The 21,437-nt window shown below is 47.8% G+C and overlaps 1 protein-coding gene across 1 annotated transcript in view; it reads right to left on the minus strand.

The window, feature by feature from the left end:
* Positions 1-881: 881 nt before the first annotated feature.
* The window catches only part of CLIC5 (chloride intracellular channel 5), a 154,313-nt gene continuing 133,757 nt past the window's right edge, over positions 882-21,437 (minus strand). The window contains 2 exon segments of the mRNA XM_006190717.3: positions 882-8,755; positions 15,316-15,500. Coding sequence (XP_006190779.2) covers positions 8,588-8,755; positions 15,316-15,500 — 353 coding nt within the window. The 3' untranslated portion in view covers positions 882-8,587.

Here is a 21,437-nt window from a genome sequence, read left to right on the forward strand (position 1 = left end):
CGCTCACATACCTTCTCATATCGTGTTCCCAATACCTTACAGGGTATGTAAGTTTAGGTTTAATTTTTTGTGGCCCAAAGAAAACTTTTTTTTCATTTCTTAGTTTTCTTGTGTTTTATTTAAAGGAGGAATTCTACATTTCTTCCTTCTACTTAAAAATATACCACGAAGTCCAAAGGCGAACAACATCTTCCTCAAAAACCAGCTTATCCTCAACTCTTTCCACGACGTGGCAGCCGCGTGGATAGGCAGTAGTTACACGCAGAGGAGGAAATGAACACCTCGCCCTCCAGGAGAGAGAAAACCTTAGGTCAGTGAAGAAAGTGGAACTGTGCACTCAGGAGAGATCTTCAACAAGTGGATAAATAGATAGCAGGCAGGTATATTTCACTTATCAAATTGAGAAGAATTGAAAAATGCTACAACCCAGTACTGTCAACGATGTAAAAATATAAGCATTTATCTTCTTCTGGTGAGAGAGCAAGTTGGAACAATCTGGAGGCAAACTTAGCAACGGTACATATCAGGGGACTTAAAATAAGCCATGCCTTTTAATTTAGCAATTTCACCCCCGGAAATCTCTTCTAAGGGGAAAATAGAGATAACAAAGAATCTAGCCTGTTGCAACTTCATTATAGCATTGATTATAAGAGCAAATTCGTTATACCCTACAGACCAAATAATAGGGAACTGGTTAAATGGACTATGATATATAAGAACGATGTTATAGATGAAAAGGGGCTTGGGAAAGTGTTCATGATATACGAGTGAAAAAACAAACACATTTAAAAAAAAAGCTGCATGTAGAGTGTTAGCTGGCAATTACCACAACCCAAAACAAAGCTAAACTAAACTTAAAAAAAAAAAAAAACTAGAAAAACTTGTTGATCAAGAAAACCTAAGTTTATTAAATTTATTTCAATAAAGAAGACTAAAGAGTCTTAGCAGCATAGCAGAAAGAGGAAGCCGGGGGCGGACATTTATAGGGTTTTAGAGCCAGAGCTGAGTGACTGATTACAAGGTGGGTCCCACCAGGTCGGGAACTGGTGGGGACTGAACTGCTGATGACATAATAGCTTTGAATTGATGGGCACAGTAAGGTAAGGTCTTGAAGCAAACACTGTTGAGCAAGCTGTTGATCTTGATAAGTAAGCAAGTATCTTCTGGAGTAAATAGCAGGGTGCTTTTGCTTAGCCCCAGTATTGTTTGGCACAGAAACAGGAAAACACGTTTTTCCCAGAACTGTTTATCATAGAGACAGGAAAGCGCACTGGTTTCAGTTGTCAGTAACATCTCCCTTTTTGTTAATAATTACTCGTACTTATTTTTTTCAATCTCACTAGAAAAAATCTAGTAAGATAATTACGTAGAAATTAAAGGTGATTATCTCTGGATGGAAGGATCACAGGTGTTCTTTTAGTTTCTTCTTTTTTTTGCTTATCTGCATTTTCTAAATTTTCTCTCATGAGCATATATTCAGAAAAACAGAGGCATTTGTTTGACTCGCATTGAAACAGGGAGTTCCAGGACTGTTATATCTAGAGTTGCCCTCACTTCAAAGCTTCTAATCCATTTCTAAATTGAGGCAGAATTTTGTGGCCAATTTGGGGAACTGGCTAAATCATGACCTAATCACAACCATGCGATTCAGTATGCATTAGACAGCTTTTCATCTTTTCAGACAGACAGATCAATGCCATACAGACAGTTTCAGAAGGAGCCATTCCTCAGATGTATATTGGAAGCACATTTAAGGGACACAGACAACCATTTCTCTCCTGGACTCTCCGTTACTGCTCCATTCTCAGAACGATGATACAGTGAGTGTCAGGGACTCCAGAGTAAGAACCCAAGGTGAACTCAAAAGTTCAGAACACGGTCTCAAGAACTCTCCAGTCAACCACTAAAAAATGTTTTTGAATATCTTTTTTTTTTCTTTTGCTGAGCCCTGAACAAAGGGAGGCCTGGCACAGTAATTGGATAACCTACACTCCGTCCATTAAAGGAGCTTAGTTTCTAATTGAGGAAAGGGTGATGAAGAGTGACTGACACACAGGGAACAATTCCAGGTGGATACAAACTGGCATATAACCAAGCCACAGGTGGAACAGGGCTTGATTCTATGCTGGTCTCTATTACGATATTTGCATTATGCATTCTGTGTGGTCTAGACTCCAAATCCTATATACATTCACAGGTTTGAAGGTTTGGGGCACTGAGATAGTCTAGTTAAATAGGGGTTAAATTCAAATTTTAAACATTTCCATACTTTTTACTGGAAACCTTTTCAAACCTTGAGTCTGCTTTACTTTCTACATAAATAACTACAGCTCAATGAACCCAACTGCCTGGCCCCAGGGTCATTTTCTTTGCATCCAGGTGGAGATATTGAATGTGGATGAGAAAGATAAGAGATTGACATGGATGTGAATTGACTCCAAGATATTCTGAAATTTACTTTAAAAGAAATTCTCTCTACACAAATTTCTAGCATTTGTATATTTTCTGGTGATCATCTTCCTTCCATTAAAGACCACAGAGAGATCTTCTGATAGACTGAAGGTCCCAGGTGGCTGAAATGTCATTCTGCTTGAAATAACCCTTTGTTACCCATAAATACTCTTCATCAGGGATTTCATCATTTCATAGGCAAGAGGCCCCCTGGGGGAAACTGAGGCCCAGAAAGGGGCTTGGTCAAGGTCACGTAGTAACTTAGTGATGGACTTGTGATTAGAATTCTGATCTCCTTGTTTTTAATCCTGAACTTCCTGCTTCTCCAGTGTGATACCCCATGCTTTTCCCCACCAAGGCAAAATTACGGGGGACTCTGGGGATCTTAGCTACTAGACATAAAAATAAAAGAGACAGCTCACACCTTTGAGTGTAATGAGATGCTCTCACCTCCAAGTCCACCTTGGAAGCTTCTCTGGAGGGCTCAGCACTCCTCAATGCCAAGCCCAGTGATTGCCACTCGCCTGCCCCTTGGTTTCATCATAGCACAGGCAGGGACACAAGATTCAGAGGAATGAAGACCCCTGTTTCCTTGGCCAGCCTACAGGTCTACAGAGCAGACCCTCTGCATTCAAACAGTGGAAACACGGAACACCTCCCGGGTGAGCCAGCAGATGATCTAACTGGCTATTAACAACAACAACAAAATTGGCTAATATACCACTTAGGACACTTTGGGGCACTTGTAATAATAAACAAACAAACAAACAATAAAACGCCCTCAAATAGCCTACGATGTATTACAGGACAGGAAATGCAGGGTCAGCACCAGTTTTAGGATTTGACAACTCAAAGTCAGCAGCTCGGGGCCCCCTCCAGGACCCAGGCCCTCTCCACTCAGGCTGATTTTGTTGGCCCCTGCCTGGGACTTGCCCCTCATCGTCACGAGAGAGCGCAGCACTTTCAAGCTCACACACACATCCCAAGGCAGTGCCAGAGGCAGTGACTTTGAGTCACTCTTGAAAGAACAAGGAAATCCTTCTTAGAAGCTCCTGAACAGGCCTCCCCTCACAATACTGGGTGAAACTTGGTCAGGAGCCTGCTCTGAAACCAGCCACAGCCAGGAGGGCAGGCTCAGGCCATGCGTGATTCACCCCCGGAAGGGGGCTGGAATCATTCTCACCTGAGTCACAGGAGGGTGGGGAGGCAGTGGGGAAGTGGACTCCTGACCCCATCAGAGCTCCGCCAGAGAAGATGGGGGTGGTCCGGATGGAGAGAGGACCACCAGCGGCATCTGCTCTGAGCTCTGGGCTGCCCCTCCCACAAGGACTCACTCCCTGCGTCAGGAATTTAATGTCTTCCAAGGCGATGAGAAGCTGTCCCGACAGAGCATGGGGGACACACACAGGGCTGCCAAGAGTTCGTACCTTCCAGCAACGTGAACACTCATAAACACACTTTCATCCTCAGGTGCTATGTTGACTTCAGGTAAATCTAACTGAAGGTTCTGGGGACCTTAATCCAGAGTCAATGACATGGCGCCTAAGGGTGGGAGTTTCAGGCCAGGAGTACTGATAGGGCGAGGCCACTGAGGGCCAAGAGAGAGCTCTGGGGTCCAGGAAGAGCAGTATTTTAAGGTATCCTTTAAATCACACCTGCACTGTCACTGGTGCCCTCCCCGCAGGTACAATGCAGACAGGAAACTGAAATGAGACCCATGAAGGAACATCAGTGTGTTTTTTCACCTAGCCCTTGTACAATGGTCCATTTCTAGCCTTGCTAAAATAAAAATCAGGGTTTGGATGTCTGGTCACAAGCTCTCTGCTTTTCCTTCTGTTCTTCTTCCTCTTTTTCTTTTCATTTGCTTTTGATTTTTAAAACGAATGAACATCTTTTCTTTTGTAATGGGAAAATAAAATAGCATTAAAAGAGGTATTTCACATGTGTCATAGAAAGCAGCATAGGGAATCTCCACCTCAAATAAGAAGCTTGATGAATCGCTTTTGTAATATTTGAAAATAAACCAACTTTATTTGAATCAGTTAATACCAATCAAGGTTGGGAAACAAATTTATAACTGGTTCAGATTCATGGGGAAAACACTCAGCAATATCTTCATTAAAAGGCATCTTACATTATTAAGGCTTGAAGGCAAGTCCTGTTACTTGTTCGCCACAGTTGAAGGTCTTGAGAAAATCAAGTTACCATCCTTTGGAGCGTCTTTATAAAATGAAACGCTTGATCTTTTATAAAAGCTAAGGCTTCTTTTGCCAAATTAGGTAGCTCCCCAGTTTATAAAATGGGACAGCCAGGTGGTCAGGAAAGCTAAGACAAATTCAAACATCAGCTGGATATTTTGTATTGTAAATATAGGCATAGTCAGTGTTGCAAAATCTCTAATGATGCATAAAATACCCTAGATGATTGGATCCTTAAAATTTTATTTTGCCAAAAAAAAGACAGCTTTTATAGAGACACTGATTAGCCCAACCCTATAATGAGGCAATTTAAAATTTTGTTTTTGGTTGGGGAGGGGAACATTGGATCCATTTCCTTAAGTAACATTAAGATGATGCACACTTTGGCTCATACCTAATTATGAAATCAAAGTGCCCTGAAACTGAGCTGGGAGGAGAGTATTGACACAGGGAGAGGAATGTGCACTCACGGGAGGGCACGTGTCGTCTAGGTTAAAGGCAAAGACCAGTGGACAGAAGACAGTGGCCCTGGTGTGCCAGAAAGGCCCCACGGCCAATGAAGTGACCGCTTCTGTCCTAAAACCAGAACCAGGATACTTCACACACACACTTCTTTCTCTAATGCTTCTGATTCTTTTTAATGTTATATGTATATTTTAAAAAGTCTCACTGTTGTCTTCTGATGGAAAACTCTCACTCAGTAGGCCTACACCTTCCTGACTCTGCCTCCCTTTTAATTCTATTTGTCTAGGTCTTGCTGATTCCTAGGACTCTCAGATCTTCAGGGTTCATTCCAGACATGATCCATTTTGCAACCAATCTAAGATGCGTGGTATCGTCCTACTGAAGAGGGGCCAGTGGGCACAGGTGCCGTGATAAGCTTCTGTTGTTTCACTTGACCAAATGCTAGAAAGTTCAGCACAGGAGCCCTCACTCTTGGTATGGCCTTTCTCTAACGAAAAAAAAAAATCAAGATCTTCAACGGCCCCACTAGCATGAGAAGTGATCCCTGAAGACAGTGCCATTTCTTGGGAAGCTGAAACTGGTTTGAGATCCTCTGGCCAAATAACCTGATGCAGTGTGTGTTTCACTTTTCAACTCAGCAGCTTGGTGCCAGGGAGCCGTACCCCTTGTTGAAAACAAGATGGCCTGTGATTCTGAATTGTCAGGCAATGAAGGCACGCAACAGGAGGAACTATTTCTGAGGCCTCAATATTCATTCCAGACCAATGACAAGCATGACCTCTTGTCTTCACCCTCTGGGGTGTGGGGTCAAATTGCAGACCTTCAATATTCCCTGAGTTGGTTCTGGGGACACTGAAGGACCTCTCCACACTGTTATCTGGAGATGATCTGCTGTGTACATGACAAGGTTAATGGCCGAAACCCAGGGAGGCTGAAGAATCTGGAGAAAAATCTCTTTTAAAAAATCAGAAGGCAATATTATAATTATTTTTAAGTGCTCTGATATATCTGGTCATAGACATTACAGCTCTAAGTTAACAGTCAGTTGCATCATATGATAGTTTGTTGAAATGAAAAGATATTCCGGTAAGTACCCAGAAGGGCCTTCCATCTGTCTCCTCTCCCTCTTTTAAATGGTTGTAACTAATCATATAACTGCCCCAGCCCCACTCCAGTGTCTTAGTATTGTTATTTATGTAAAGGTATGTCAACCACAGAAGGAATGTGTAGAACCAACAACATTGCTTCGATTTGGCTTGTTTTTAAAGGCTGTGTTAAAGACTCACCAATTGCTGAATTCTGAACATCAAGTCAGCATCATTAGTGTCCAAATGATGGGGGAGCCACTCCACCTGGGCATCCTCCTGTTCTCTCTGCAGTTGGCTGGCTGTGCTTCTCAGATCAGCACCTCCGGGGGATCTCAGGAAATTAAACTGACCCTTAGATCATCATGTCGGTGCTGTTAAGTTCAGGGAAGAATTTCCTGGGACAATGGATTTCCCACTAATTAAAAGGCCTTTGGGATCATTCGAGATTTCGTCTCCCAGGAGGCCAGTTTGGGGCTTTTCCCTACAGTTTAAAAGGTTTGTTTCCTCACCAGTTGCCCTTTTCCAACATTGGCAGGGACAAAGCTTCCAGGGAGCCCATGGAAAGGTCCCCTTAGAGGTGGAAATGAATTGCCTCCGTTTCAAAGGTCTCAGGCTTACAGAATGTCCTACTGACAAATGTCCTCTTTCTCCCTGGGCTGAAGGAGATCTGCTCCCTCCTCTCTGTTCTCATCAGTGGGTCTCTTTCCTCCAGAGATCCCAGGACGGAGGCAAGTCCAGGGATTTCTTGGGTTAGAAACCGATGATGTCTCTATGGAAAAGCTCCGTGCCGTCCTGCCCTCGCTGACCAGTAAGTCAAGTCCTGAGGCTTCTGGGCACTTGAGAGCCTCACCTTCCACCAACAGACAACACAGAAGGAAGGACTGCTGAAGGTGAGGGCCTGTGGCGGTGGGTGCAGGGGTGGATGTCCTCAGGGGGTGTTCACTGCAACAAGGAACTAATGACTAATTCACTTTTCTTCGTTCGTCTGCCCAGGTCCCATGCTCCAGCTGGGTAAGCTTTTAAGGAGGTGAAACTCAAGGAGAATGGCTAAAGAGTGAAAGATTAGCTGAAAAGAAGTGTCCTCTTTTTTATCTGGCAGTTGAGTCAGACGGTAGGAAAACTAACGCAGATGCACATATATTTTTTCCTTCAAGTTCAAACCACATGGTTTCCCAGTCAGAAAGGCCCCGTGGACTTTCTTCCTAAGGTGTCCCATGATCTTGCCACCTCCCAAATGTATTTCTTGCCCGTCAGAGGCTGAATCAGGGTGTACCCAGCTAACAGACTGACATCCAGGAACAACTTGAAGAGCCTGGAAAGTCATTTTTGGCCAATTCTTGAGTTTTTGCTATAAGGTTAGTAGTCACATGACATCACCAGTTCAAGACTTAGACCATGAGAGAGAAGACGTGTCTAAAAGATTCCCAGGGAACACAGAGCCTCGGAAAGAACTTATATAATCCTCACCCATCCCTCCACCTCCCACTCCCGTCTGCTTTCTCACAGACCAAAATTCACTCGTGGATAAACAGGATCAAACGCAGGCATGAAGCCTCCCCTGAAATGACTACCCATAAGCAAGCAAACCCTGTGGCTGGCAGACCCTCGTGGGCCTTTTGGCATCAACACCACTCTCCTCCCCTTCTGAGTCACCCCAGTTTGGAATTACAAGCCAATTTCCTTTCCAGGCAAAGTCAGGACAGATACAAGTGGAGGTCAGCGTCGACCAGGTACGTGATAGCATCTCCCCGTGCCCAGCACTGCAGCCAACTGAGCCTGCGTCTGAAGTGGTTTTCAGTCTGGCCTTCAGTGTGCAAAGTGACAGGAATGTCAGGAAGTAGCAAGTGACTGAAGGAGCGTCTGCCCGACGCCCAGATCCACAGCCTGCCCCCTCCTTCAGGTCCGCCCGCCGCCTGCCCTAACACAGCACTGCACCGCTTTCTCACAAGAACTAAGACGGCGTTTGGCCTTGACCTTGGAGATACTGACGACGAGCAGGGTGGACCAGGACACGGGTGTTGCATGTTTCTAATGCATCGGGGGAGATATTCTGACATTGGCAAAAGGGGCCCGTGACAGTCCCAGAGATGGGTTCTCCCACGCTGACCCCAAAGACACTGAACCCAGCCCAGCTCCGGAGGCTGAGAGCTTGACCGTTTCTGTCATATCCGCTTGCAGATTCCTGCCTGATCAGACGGGGATGGCGCAGACCTTCGTCAAAGACGGCAAGCTGGGGTTCCAATGATGCTAGCAAGATGCGGCCTGATTTAAAAAAAAAAAAAAAAAAAGTTTTCCCGAGGCGACGTGGAAGAGGAGTCCGTGCAGCCGGCGTCCTGGGGGAGGCGTGGAGGCCTTCTGCAGCAGTGCCGGGCGAGCGGGCCGCGCTCAGGACCGGCTCAGGCGCTTGGCCACGTCGGCGTAGGCCAGCTCGATCTCGCTGTCGGCCGCGCACGTGTTGGTGAACTCGTCCCGGGCGTAGGCGTTCCTCAGGTACCGCCACAGCCCCGTCATCTCGGCCGGGAAGTCGTAGTTGCGGTACTTCTTGGCCACAATCTACGACAGAGATGGCAGGACGGAGATGGTGTTAACAACGCAAGAAACGAACCTCTGGGAAGGCGTCCGGGGCCCGACCCGATGTGTGCACGGCACGACGGCCCTCGTGCATCACAAGGGGCCCTCAGCAAAACGCGCGGTAACGCCGGGTGGCCGTGGAAGCTTTTGCATTGTATTGATCTTACTTTATGTCATTTTATATATGTCATGTTATATGTATTTTTATTTTATTTTCTGAAGCAAATATACTTTGCCCTTTGACACAGTGATTCTGCTTCTAGGGATTCCCAACCCCCCACCCCCGTAGGAAATATCACGGATGCACGGGAAGGTTTAGCTCCACCAGTAGGATGGTGGGACTATTTGGAATAACAGGAAATGGTACACAACACACTTGCCCTGTAACACACGGATGGATAAATACACGATGGCACATAAATACAAAGGCACACTGGAGAGCCATTAAAAATGATGCTGCAGAAGAAATTCCAGTGATCTGGAAAACGCTTCGAGACTGTTAAGTTTGAAGTGCAGTAGAACACATTTGGAGAAATAAGTGTGATGACTAGCAGTAAATGTATCAATCTGTTCAGTGGTCATGTCTGATAGAGTTAGAGACAACTTTTTCTTTCTTTTTTTTCCTATCTACTTTGTTTTAGGTAAGCACCCTTATTTACAAAAGTGAATTTACAAAGTATGAAATGTAAGTTAGATGCTGGAAGGTCTCTGTAGCTTCAGGGTCTGTGGGAGTAAACAAGTAATGATTTCTGTTCTCTCCCTAGTTTGCCACGCTTGGGGCTGTGGGCTTGGGTGTTCCGGGAAAGTGCTGTTGTGTTGAGAGACACAGTAACATAGTGGTTAAAAGCATGGGCTCTGGGTCCCAACTGCCTGGTTCTGAAATCCTGACCCCACTACTTAACAGCTATGTGACCTTGGACTCATTACTTAACCTCTCTGAGCCCCAATTTCTTTATCTCTAAAATGGAGGTAAGAAGAGGACCTACCTTGGAGTGACGAATTAGTTAATAAACATAAAATGATCAGAGGGATGGCTGGCTCCTAAGAAACATCACCTATTGTTATAATTCACTGGGACCCACCTTTTGCCCATTGCATGCATTCCTTCGTAGGTAGGGGCTGGGTGGTCACTTTAACAAGATCTCTCTAGCCAGGGAGGGCTTCAGACATGTGACCTGTGCAGTCACATGGAGCCTCGCACTTAGAAGGGCCCTGCTCTTGGTTTAACGCTCTGCTGTCCACATCTGGAAATTCTGAATACTTCTTTTTTTTTTTTTTTAATACTTTTGCTATGCGCTGGGGCCTGCACATTGGCTAGTCATGCCTCTAGCTCTTGGGGACTGGGATGGGAAGAGCAAAAAGCAGCCTCTCCCCTACAGGACTGACTTCTGACTCCTCTCCTTACTCTCTTTTTAGAGAGGTCTCCAGACCTCTGACCCAGGGATCCCCCCATGCAGAGAGGACCCCAGACCAGCTGCCTTGGTTTGATTATTTACATCTTCATCTGGGTGCCAGTGATGTGCGGGGTTCCCCGGAAAGCAGTGCTGAGTGAGGGACCAGATGACCTATCGCTCGGTCATCTAGAAAATCTTGGTCTCCTAGACACAACATTGCCAAGGAGGACACGTCCCCCTCTCTGTTCTACATCAGTTCTGAACTTCCCTGACAACTCTGAGCGCTCTTCTGTTCTGAATCACAGTTACCATTTTCGTATCATCTCTCTCTTCCCTAATTTGTATAAGGACAGGAACCACAGCTTTTACCTTTCTGTCCCCTTGATAACCTCAATGATGCTGCTAAGAGTAACAACAGTAGCAAACATTTATTTACTCCGTGCACTGCTCCAGGTGCTGGGTTAAGCACTTGGCAAGCTCCTGAAATCCCTAAATCACTCTATAAGGAAGACTGTACTGTATTCCCATTTTACAGATGAGAAAAATGCGACCAAGGGAGGTTAAGTAAGTAGGGATTCAATACACACTTGTATTTAATCTTTACCATCCTCGGTTATCCTAACATTAAACAGTGCAGCTGGCCTCAAATGGATATAACCACTTCATTTTAAAGCCTGAAGAGCCTTAGCAATGAGCAAACCGGTCACAAGAGATTTAGTGGTGTACACAATGTCACACAGGAAAATAATTAATTCAACCAATATCTGTTATCTATTATTATCTATTAATCACTAGTATCTATTACAGTCCCGATTAGTTGCTTCCTAATCTGAGTCTCTCCACTTTGCCTCTCAGCCCTATGATAACAGGATAAATGGTAAAGGAACAGCTCTATTCAGAATCCTTTCTGGGCCAGTTATTCAGCAGCTGTTGCTTTATCTCCAGACCCACTCGTGTGCTGGAGTCTTTGGGGCTGGGGCAGGGGCTGCAGACCACACCTCTGCTTTGTCAGCGACGGCCGGCGAGGTTCTGTCAACAGGGGGCGCTAGAGAGCAACTGCGTGACAGGAGGAGGGAGACCGGACAGGTCCCCGTCCGTGGGATTCCTGTTCCTGTTGGGGTCTCCTCTGCTCCAGGAGCAGCAGCTGAATCCAGTTGGCCGTTTCACAAGCACAGAACCAGTGTGCTCACGCCGGCTCGGAGAGGCTGGCCCACATCAATGACCCCACCCCTGCCGAGCCTGTCCCCGCCCCAGGGGAGCAGCGCCCCACCTCGGAGGTCCACGGTGCAGCGCTGCGGGGCCTCGCACCTAGTTCCTGAGTTTTAATCTTGCCAGCCTCCTCCCTTTGCCCCCCGCCGCAGGGCAGGAGGAACCTCAAAGTACATTTTGCTTCCTAGTTCTTAGGTACTTAGAACTTTTTATATTACATTCTCTCCGTTAAAATAACTGCTTTGGGGCGGTCACTACAGAAGCCATCCAGCAATGTCTGTCCAGCAGACATGTGGCTGGTAACACAGGTGATGGAATTGGAGTCCTTCCACAGAGCCCCCTCTGTTCACTGCAAGATGAAGGGCCCTTGGGTTTGCCTGAAAGTCTTTAGAAGAGGCTGTCTCGGCTAACGAGCAAATCCACAGAGATGTGGAGGCTTCACAGGGGGAAGCAGCTGGAAATTGCCAGAGCGGATGGAAAAGGCCCACAGAATGTAAACTAGTGCAGTCACTGTGGAAAACAGTAGGAGGTGTCTCAAAAAACTAACACTAGACCTACCATATGATCCAGCAATTTCACTCCTGAGTATTTATCCAAAAAAAGGCAAACATTAATTCAAAAAGATACATGCACTTCAATATTCATAGCAGGATTATTTACAATTGCCAAGATAGGGAAGCAACTTAAGTGTCCATCAACAGATTAATGGATAAATATGATGTGGTGAATACACACACACACCACACACACACACACACACACACACACACATTCATGGAATACTACTTAGCCATAAAAAAGAACGCAATTTTGCCATCTGCAACAACATGGATGGACTTGGAGGGTATTACATTAAGTGAAATAAGTCAGGCAGAGAAAGACAAATACTGTATGATATCATTTATACGTGGAAACTAAAAAATAAAACAAACATAATAACAAACTATAATATCAAGAATAAAATAAAACAAAAAAGAAGCAGACTCACAGATACAGAGAACAGACTAAGTGGGCACCAGTGGGAAGAGGAAAGGGGGGAGGGGCAAGATAGGGGCAGAGGATTAAGAGGCACAAACTATTATGTATAAAATAAATAAACTACAAGGATGTCTTATTGTACAAACAGAATATAGCTAGTATTTTGTAGTAACTATATGTGGAGTATAACCTTTAAAAACTGTGAATCACTATGTTGTACACCTGTAACTTATGTAACATTGTACATCAACTCTACTTCAATTTTTTAAAAAATGAAAAAAAAAAAAAGTAAGCAAAAGGCCCACAATGAGGCCAAGGCACTGATAATATATTTTTCAAAATTACAAATTGATCCACTGGGACAGCCTCAAGTCTCTCAGCACTGGAATTTATTTCCAAGTTTTTAAAGGATATAATTTGAACTGGAAAACAGCAGAGATGCAATTTATGAATACGTATTTGTGTCTATACATGGAGCTCCCTTCCTGTTTGCTTCAAAGGACTGAACAGGTTCCTGTGCCAGGTGAGGGTCCCCGGGGGCCAGGGTCCCACAGGCCATAACAAGAGGCCCCTGTGCCCCACTCCCGGCCTGGATCTGAGGCCCTGAGCTTGACCCGAGCTGGTTCTCTCCTCTCGTGTTGTCGCGTGTGAGAGAACAAGGCAGCCAGACAACGGAAGTTCAAACCAGGCTCTCAGTGAGCGTCCAGCCAGAGCAACTCAGCCTCCAAGGATGCAGACAGACCTGAAGGGGAGCCAGTGAGAGAGACAGAATGTGCACGGGGGAAGCTCTGACGTCTGCAGGAACCTCCGCGCTCATGTTCTGAACCCGCTCTCTCATATGAAAACAGTTAGCCCCCCCAGCCCAGAGTAAGTCCTGGCGTCAGAAGTCAAACTGGAGGCCTGACTTGGCTTCCTCTTTGTGCTTTCTGCACTTGAGAGGCTTGCCAGGGCTCTGGGACCTGATGAGCAGGATCAGCAGAAATCCAAGGAGACAGGAGGCAAGGCCCAGCTCCTGTCCCTTCTCGGGACATCCACCCTCTGGTCCCGGCTTGTCCAAGTGACAGACTTGCTGGACATCATACAAGGACAGGGGCGTCACCTACTGTTTAGGGCTGGAAGGGACTGAAGAAATCAGAGGATGAAACCCGGGGCCTGGGAGATCCCTTTGTTCGCCTCACTGGACACACGATTCTTGATTCATGGTCAGTCCATGCGTGAGTGAGAGAGGAGGAGGGAGGGAAGGGATGGAGAGGCGCGAGAAGGAACGTGATCCACGTGTCTCCTCTTAGGCATAAGGAAAATGATTTCCAAAAAGAGTAAGTGGCTTGCCCCAGCTCCTGCTGCTAGTTGGTGGCAGTCACAGGACTAGAACTTGGATCTCCTGACTTCTAGAACGGAGGTGTTTCCACTACCTCTCCCTGACACAGTGTGACAGAGATAGAATCATATGGTCCCTAATGGTGGCACTTGTTCAGGAAAGAGAATAAAGGATGTTTTAGGGGGTGGGGTGGGGCGTGCAGTAATTAATAATTTCAAAGAAATATAGCTTGGCTGGACCTACAAGTGACCATTGGCTTGGCCCTGAAGGCAAAGTGTCTTCCTCTTCGTAGATTGCATTCACTGCACCCATCAGCCCTGGCAGAAATGAGTCCCTCCAAGCCTCCAGCCCTGCCGAGTCCCTGGGAGCCTCCGTGCAGGCACAGCTGACATTTCAACTCAAGCCAGCATGTGCTTTGATGGGAGGAAAGCCTGCCTTTCTAGCTCAGGACATCAGCCAAAAAATGGTAGGCAGATATCCAGCTGATAAATGATGGAATCTGACTCTTGTGTCGGGTAGAAAGAAACTGAGGTGATCGAATAGTCAATCAAGGAGTACTTATTAAAGGGCCACCACGTGCCCACCATCACGCCTGGAGAAGACCTGTCCTCACAGAGCTTTGTGTCAGACTGAGACAGTAAGATAGTAACACGTATAAAAGTAGAGAACAGTCGGGCTATGCGACCCCACTGTGTCCTTCTCTGGGCTGGGGCGGGTCAGGAAAGGGTGTGAGGAGTGTTGGTTTTGAGAAATGTGGGGGACACCACTGCTGCCTTCAAACGATGAAACAGGGCAGCCCATTCCCACATTGCTCTGAGAACAGAGTGAGCAGGGAGGCCTGACTGGGCTCCACGTCAGGGGGGGATGTTTTAATCACCAGAGCCATCCAAAAAGGTAGGGCTGGCTCCATAGTCAGGGGGCTCTTGGTCGTCAGAAATGCGCAGTCCCAGCCGCACAGAAGCCCGTCACAGACACACGGTAAGTGGTCCACTTTGGGGTGGGAGACTGGGGAGGACCTCAGAATTCCCTTCTTTCCGACTCTCAGAGGCTAAGGCTGGCAGAGAAGAGGATTCAGGATCAGTAAGTGCAACGCGAGTGAGAAAATGACGTCACTTCTCACAGCCTCCAGCTCTTGGGCTGTCGGGGAGGAAGGGGATGCCCGCCAGCCCAACGGAGTTGCTACAGGGAGTCCGAGGGTGGGTCTGTGCACAAAGGAAACATGCAAATGAGCGCACACGAAGCAGAGATGGGGGGGTGGGGGAGGCCAGGGAAAAACTATGAGGAAGAGTTAAGGAAGAAGCCTTTAGAGTGACAGGACTACATAGAACTACAAGCAATAGGACAATTACAGCAACCATTAGGTAGCGAGCCCTTACTATACGGCAGGCACTTTCGGGGTGCATGTACATCCCAACGACCCTAGTGAAGCAGCATATGTCTATGTGACAGGTGCAAACAGAAGCTCGGGGAGGCTAGACAGGCGGCACGCAGTGGGGGCTGGCTCTGGGTCCCGGTTCCTGTGGCTTCAGAGCTCCGAATCTCCATCAGCAGGTGGTACTTCCTATCCTTGCCTCAGCTCCACGGGTGACCTGGGCCTTGATGGAGGTGCATCTGGGGAGCCACTGCGGGGAAAGCGCTCTTACCTTGACCACGTGGAGCTTGGGCAGCAGGTTGCAGTCGGCCAGGGTCAGCTCGTCTCCGTCCAGGAACTTGCGCCGGGAGCCCTTGTCATCGTCCCCGCGGGTGTCGGCGTCAATCTCCTCTGGCAGAGGCGTGTTCAGGTAGTCATCCAGTTTTTTCAGCGCCTTGGTGAGGCCTCTCTCAAGGGCTGGCATGAAACAGCAAAAGAAGTGTCTTTAGTCAACCTTCTTGCCAACGGATATAGCCACGGGGTCTTCAGAGGAAAGTAGCTTATCCGGAATCCTGCCCCTTCATCACACCAGCTCCCCACACACCACAGAGTCCCTCGCAGCCGTGAACACGATGCTGCAGAAGAGTATTAAATAGCCTGAAAAAACAGACTTTAACCCAACGATAAACATAAGCTAATCCAATCCTTTTTTCGAAAAGATTGTATAAATATAGAAATACAACCATCAGGGTATTTATCCAAGTTTCCACGGAGCTCATCTCCAGCAGATGCCATAGTAATAGTCAACTTTCGTTTCCTTATTTTGCTTACCTAAATTTTGCCAGCATTGCACAATTAACCTGTCTAATAAATTTGTAGAAAGAAAGGGATATTAAATAAGTAAATAACAACTGAATGGACATCCTGGGAGAGAGATTTTGCACCAGATTTGGAGGAAGCATTCATTATGGCTAACTCAAGCTGAGAAGGAGAGGAGACAAGGCTTCCAGGAAAACATGACACAGGAAAAGTGGGTGCCCATGTTTGGGGTTGCCCCCCCAGACAACCAATGGGTATCAGGGAGGCATCCTTGACTTTAATCTACAAAGGTTGTCCTAAAACTCAGAGCTGTCCAAAATGGACGGGCCAATGCACCATGCAGTGGGTTGCACCAGAAACGTGCACATTACAGCTGCATGGAAACCTGTCATGGATACAGCTCAGCGTGAACATCCAAGCGAAGATAACGTGGCAGAAGACCTCCCCAGTCCTGATGGTTGTGTACGAAGTAGTTCATTTAGATGCAGAACAAAATACGCAAAAGAGCAGCTGTAGGAACCCGTGATGACTCAAGAGTCATTCCAACCAGAGTCTCGCAGACCATTCTAGTCACAGAAACCCTCGCACAGAAACCATCCACCTGAGCTCCAAGGACAGAGGAGGAGATGTCTGGCCGAGTCACCGGCCACTCCACCTGCGTCGTCAGCCCCTCCCCCAGTGGCTGTCTTTTCCAGACTCTGCTTTAGAGCGTGACACTGAGATGCCGGGAATTGGTCCTGGTGTTAATTCCAGCAGAGAAAAGCGGAGAGTTGCCCCTGGAGGAAGAGCCCAGAGGACCGTGCTCTTATTCCCATTTTCCCAAACGTGCCTTCTGCCAGCCCCTCCTCACAGAACCCGTGACTGTCTTTTCATAGAAAGCCTTTGTTTGAGACAATGAAATGACACTTGTCCAAGATAAATCAATGGAAACGCTCACTGGAATGCTTGGAAACAGGCTGGAGGTCGGACGTGGTTTCTCAACACTTCCTTCTCCCCGGTGTGGCATTTGAACTTGCACGTAACCATGTGCTTTGTGTTTCCAGTTTGGGAGAATTGAGAGCGCAGGGCTGGGGGAAAACAAAGCTTGTATCCCCCTTATTAATTGTCTAGACTGGGACGGGATGGCCATCCTACTCAAAAGCCACAGCAGAGGGAGGGTACCACACAACACACAATGCTTCTTACGCGCCCCGCCCTACCTCACCCTCCACCGGAGCATTGCGATTTATATTGGGCTTGTTTGCTTCCACAAATCCCACTGCCTCTTTCCCTTACAGAGATGATTCTAATGGAGAAAGGAAAAATCAAACAGAATGCCTGTTGAAATTTGATGACCGAATATCATCTGAGGGAAAGAGACAGATGATGGGACATGAGTCACTGCAGGTACTTTAACTCCAAATGCTCCCTGGACCCCTGAGCAAGTCACTGCCCGAGTCCGTGCCCAAGGACCTAGTCTGGGAACCATCGTGAGACTTGGTAAGAGAGGCGAGGACAGCAACTGAAGCTCCTTGGGAGGACAGTCCTGGAGACCTCTCAACTCTCTCCAGTGATGTCTCGAGGTGGAAGGTAATGTTTGGCAATGGGAAGGATTGTTGTCTTATGTCCCAACCATGACACGCCAATAACATACCAGGTCCTCCGCATGGCAGTCGCATCCCTTGTGTCTATGTGTTTTTGATCAGAATGTGAAGGCCAGCATTGGCAATAATCATGGTAGAGAGGAGACCAGGCAGCAGGGATGGGGCCAAGGGACAGAGCTAACGCTGTGTTTAAATGTCGACCCCGCCCGGGGTGAATTTACTGCGTTGCCACTGAGGCTTCAGCTCCAAGGCCTTGAACTTGATTTTTCAAATTCCTTTTTCAGATTGATTGTATTGGCTTCCCACCCCACACATCATGGAAACGTCCCTGATCCTGGAACTTTTGAAGTGTGACCTCAGGCAAGTTCCTCAACCTCTCTGAGCTTTGCTTCCCTCATCTCAACAGCAGTTCTGAAGGTCCTTAACTCTCCTCAGGCCTGTGTGAGCCTGAGCTCAGTCAGCGCAGGGAGCGGGCGTCACGCGGTGCCTGGCTTGGGGTAGGACATCATGTAATGAGAGCTGCTGCTGTTGCATTACCGAATGTGGCAGGCATCCTGCTCTCTGCCCCTCACCCCGCACTCTTGGTCAGGATATTCCTCAAAAATCCAAGGCACCGCAGAGAAGGAGAGATGCTGGGCTCCAGCTCTGAAGCCCAGTCCCTAGAGGAGGAAAATAAAGGCCTGCAACTTGGCTTCTCTTACTGACTGAACGTCCTGCCGTGGCCCTGGCCCTGGCTCCCTCTCGGATCCGTCTCGGTGACCAGCCGTGTGGAGACGCAGGGCCGGAGGGAGACCGTCTCCACGTGCCTGTGTGCTCACACACACACAGCTGCATTATCGAACGACAAAGGCCAGCCCCGTTCGTTCTCTGCCAGTGCTTTTCCTTCAGTCCTCGGACCCAGGCTCAAAACCTGGCACCCGTAGAATTTAACGATCTCTTTTGGCTGACGGCAGCGCAGGTTGTGAACCTGTTCGTGTTGAACTTTCTGCTCTGGTGATGGGGAGGGGGTTGTGAAAGAAACCAGAGCGACAAGAAGATGGTAATTCCTTCCGTGTTGGCATTTGAGACCCTCCCTCCGAAAGACTTCCTCTGAGTAGCGGGACGGGGGAAACCTCAGACCACAGCAAGCCAACCTGAGGCCAGGGGACCCCGAGGCCCGAGACCTCCAGGAACTTGAAGGACCCCCAGTCCTTGGCCTGCTTTCTTCCCCTCTCAGCCCCGCCCTGCCCGTAAAGCCTGATTCTGTACCACACACAAGCGCGCCCAGTAAAATATGGGAGGAGGAAACGAGAGGAGTAGTTCATAAACATTCTCGGCCATAAGCGAACAATCTCAAATTTATTTTTCTCCTTTTTAAGGGGGGTGGAAAAAAAGCCACCCATTCCCTGATCACTTCCAGATTCACTGAGGTTGATATTACATAAGACCCAATATTGTTTTCTTGTCGCAGAGAAATAATGACTTGGAAACGGCAATTTGAGCTAAGAAAATAATACGCTCTTACCCGGGCATGGAGGCTGAGCGGGGACCAGGGAGCCAGGGCTCCTGCTCAGCCTCCACAAGCCCTTGCAAGCACGTGCAGCCTCGGTTTGCTGGTGCGCTTTGTGCAGTGGGGGCACCGAGGGGCAAAGGGCCATACGGACCCCCCAGGGCTCAAAAGTCACTCGGAGCCGAGGAGATGTCCCAGGTGGTCTTTGAAAGGACAGGAGCAGCTCTGCGAACCCAGGGGGCTGTGCTCTCAGTTTCTCATGCGTGGTTTTTCTCTGGCACTTGAACTTGCAGACAGGTAAGAACCAGGGGTCCACCTCTGACCATTGTCCGCAGCCTGGATGGGGGTCTGTTCAACTCTCCCGTGGAGACGGAGATCATGGTCACTGGGAGGTGGACCCAGGCAGACCACAGGTGCTTGAATCCTGCTCCCCAGCACCGGCCAGGAATGCCCTTACAGAAGTTCTGAAGTGGCCCGGGGGTGTTTATGCCACCTGTCATTTAAATACACAGTGAATCTGTTGAGATGTGAGCTGTGATGCATCACCACGTCACAGAGAAAGAAACTGAGTCTCAGTCTCATCCGAGGCACACGGGCACGTGCGAGCAGGCTGTTCAAACGACTCCTGGGATGTACTGTGGAAAATGGACCCTGTTTTGTTTTTAACCTCTTTGGTCTTCCTGACAAGCTCCCGATCCCTAGGGAATCCCTGGGTGATGGGGAAATGACGACTTTAATTTAGTCCATTCTGTATTACAAGCTAGTTGATGTAATAATCTAAACAGTCCCTCTAGACAATTCTGTCTCTTTTGCATAAAGAATGCTCAGTTTGTCAGAGAGCGTCCCTCTCCCCTGCTCTTCTCTCCGAGTAAAGGGGTGGGGTGGGGGAGGAGGCTCCTGGGAGCTCCAGGGAGATGGGAGTCCCAGGGAATGCCTGGTGGGAGGCCTGGGGAAGCTTCTGCAGGTGCTGTGTCTCGTCTCAGTGCTGCCGACCCTCTACTTCCTTCCAGGGTAACCATGGGGATGTGACCCTAGGGTGGTGGTTAGAGGCAGGCCACTTGCCTTCCTCCGAAACTTTCCTCGGGAAGGACACCCAAGCAGAGCGTCATGGGGGGCTCCCCAGACATCTCCCTGCCTGTCTCTCCTCCTCCATCCCCAAAGCCCCTGTCTCAGTTTCCTATGTCAAATATCCCATCAACCACGGAGCAGCAAGACTTCCTGTGAGCTGAGGCCTCCGGGCATGGTTCTTGGTGTGCTAAAATTGGGAGATAAAAGAATTCAGAACTTTTTAAGACAACAGCTTGGTTTGCAAGGCTACTGTCTGGTTGAAAATGCTATTTTGAGTGTCAGAAGCTAAGTATTGGATTCCTTTTTCTTCCTCAGAATTCCTTCTATAGAAACCCTCATCTCTCCTGGGGCAGATGGATGCCTAGGGCAGATCAGAATCATGGACTCAGGAAAGCACAGAGAAAAACATTTTCAAAATAGTCATCTTATTATACAAGTTAGGAGCAAAACTAGAATTTAACATCTGGGCTGTTGGATTCCAAAACTTACATTTCTTCTACTCTGCAAGGCCATCTTTGGGTGCCGAGGACTGGCCCACTGCTCCTTGCGGGCGCACCCGGCTTGCCATCTTCCTTCCGTGCTGCAGAACTCTCTCACCTACCCTTATCCCCCGACCAGGGTGTGGCTGTCAGAATACCACTCCTCGAGTCTGTTCTTCCAGCTAGTTTGATAACACATCTGTGCTCTGCTATTAATGGCTTGATTTTAGCTACAATCCTGGGTGCTCTCAGTGACCATGACTGGCTCCAGATGGTGTCATCTCTGAAGAGAGACCTACCAGGACCCCTCACATCATCTCTCAGTAACAAGTACCAACTCTGCCTGTACTCAGGGCCAGTGCTGTCCCATTGCCCAAGAGACAGCAAACCATCTGGGTGAAAAGAGAAATCCACTTGGGTTTTGCCTCCAAAAGAACTATCTAGATACTGAGAAACCTTGGAGGACTGAGTGAAGTTCTTACTTTTCATCATCTCACTGGAGACCATGTCGATATAAAGGACCCCCCCCCCCCCAAAAAAAAGAGAAAAAGAAAAAATGCAGCTGTGGTTTGAGGGAGACCACAGCAGAGATTTTTCTGGCCATCACATATTCTTGGAGAGAAAAATACAAAGATGGCTACACCTTGTTGATATTCAATAGCTTTAAGCGTGAATGAAAATGTGATGGCAACAAAAAATCTAGAATAGTCAGATTTTACTATCACTTCTCCCTCACCTTTTGGAGGGAGAAGTCTTTCTTTAGAAACCGAGAGAGGTCAAATTGCATTGTGTGGGTGCCCAGGGCCAAAGATCCAGGAGAGAGGAGGGGGCTGGAGCAGCAGAGAGGCCCAGGAGAGGTACAAGGCGGAGGTGGGGGTTGGGGGACAGGGGGTGCAGGCCAGGCGGGCAGAGACATAGATGCTGGCGTAGGGTCTAGTTGTGAGGAGAGACAAAGATGTCCTAAGGGGCTATTTAG

Source organism: Camelus ferus, chromosome 20 (assembly GCF_009834535.1).
Source record: "Camelus ferus isolate YT-003-E chromosome 20, BCGSAC_Cfer_1.0, whole genome shotgun sequence".
Classification (NCBI taxonomy): domain Eukaryota; kingdom Metazoa; phylum Chordata; class Mammalia; order Artiodactyla; family Camelidae; genus Camelus; species Camelus ferus.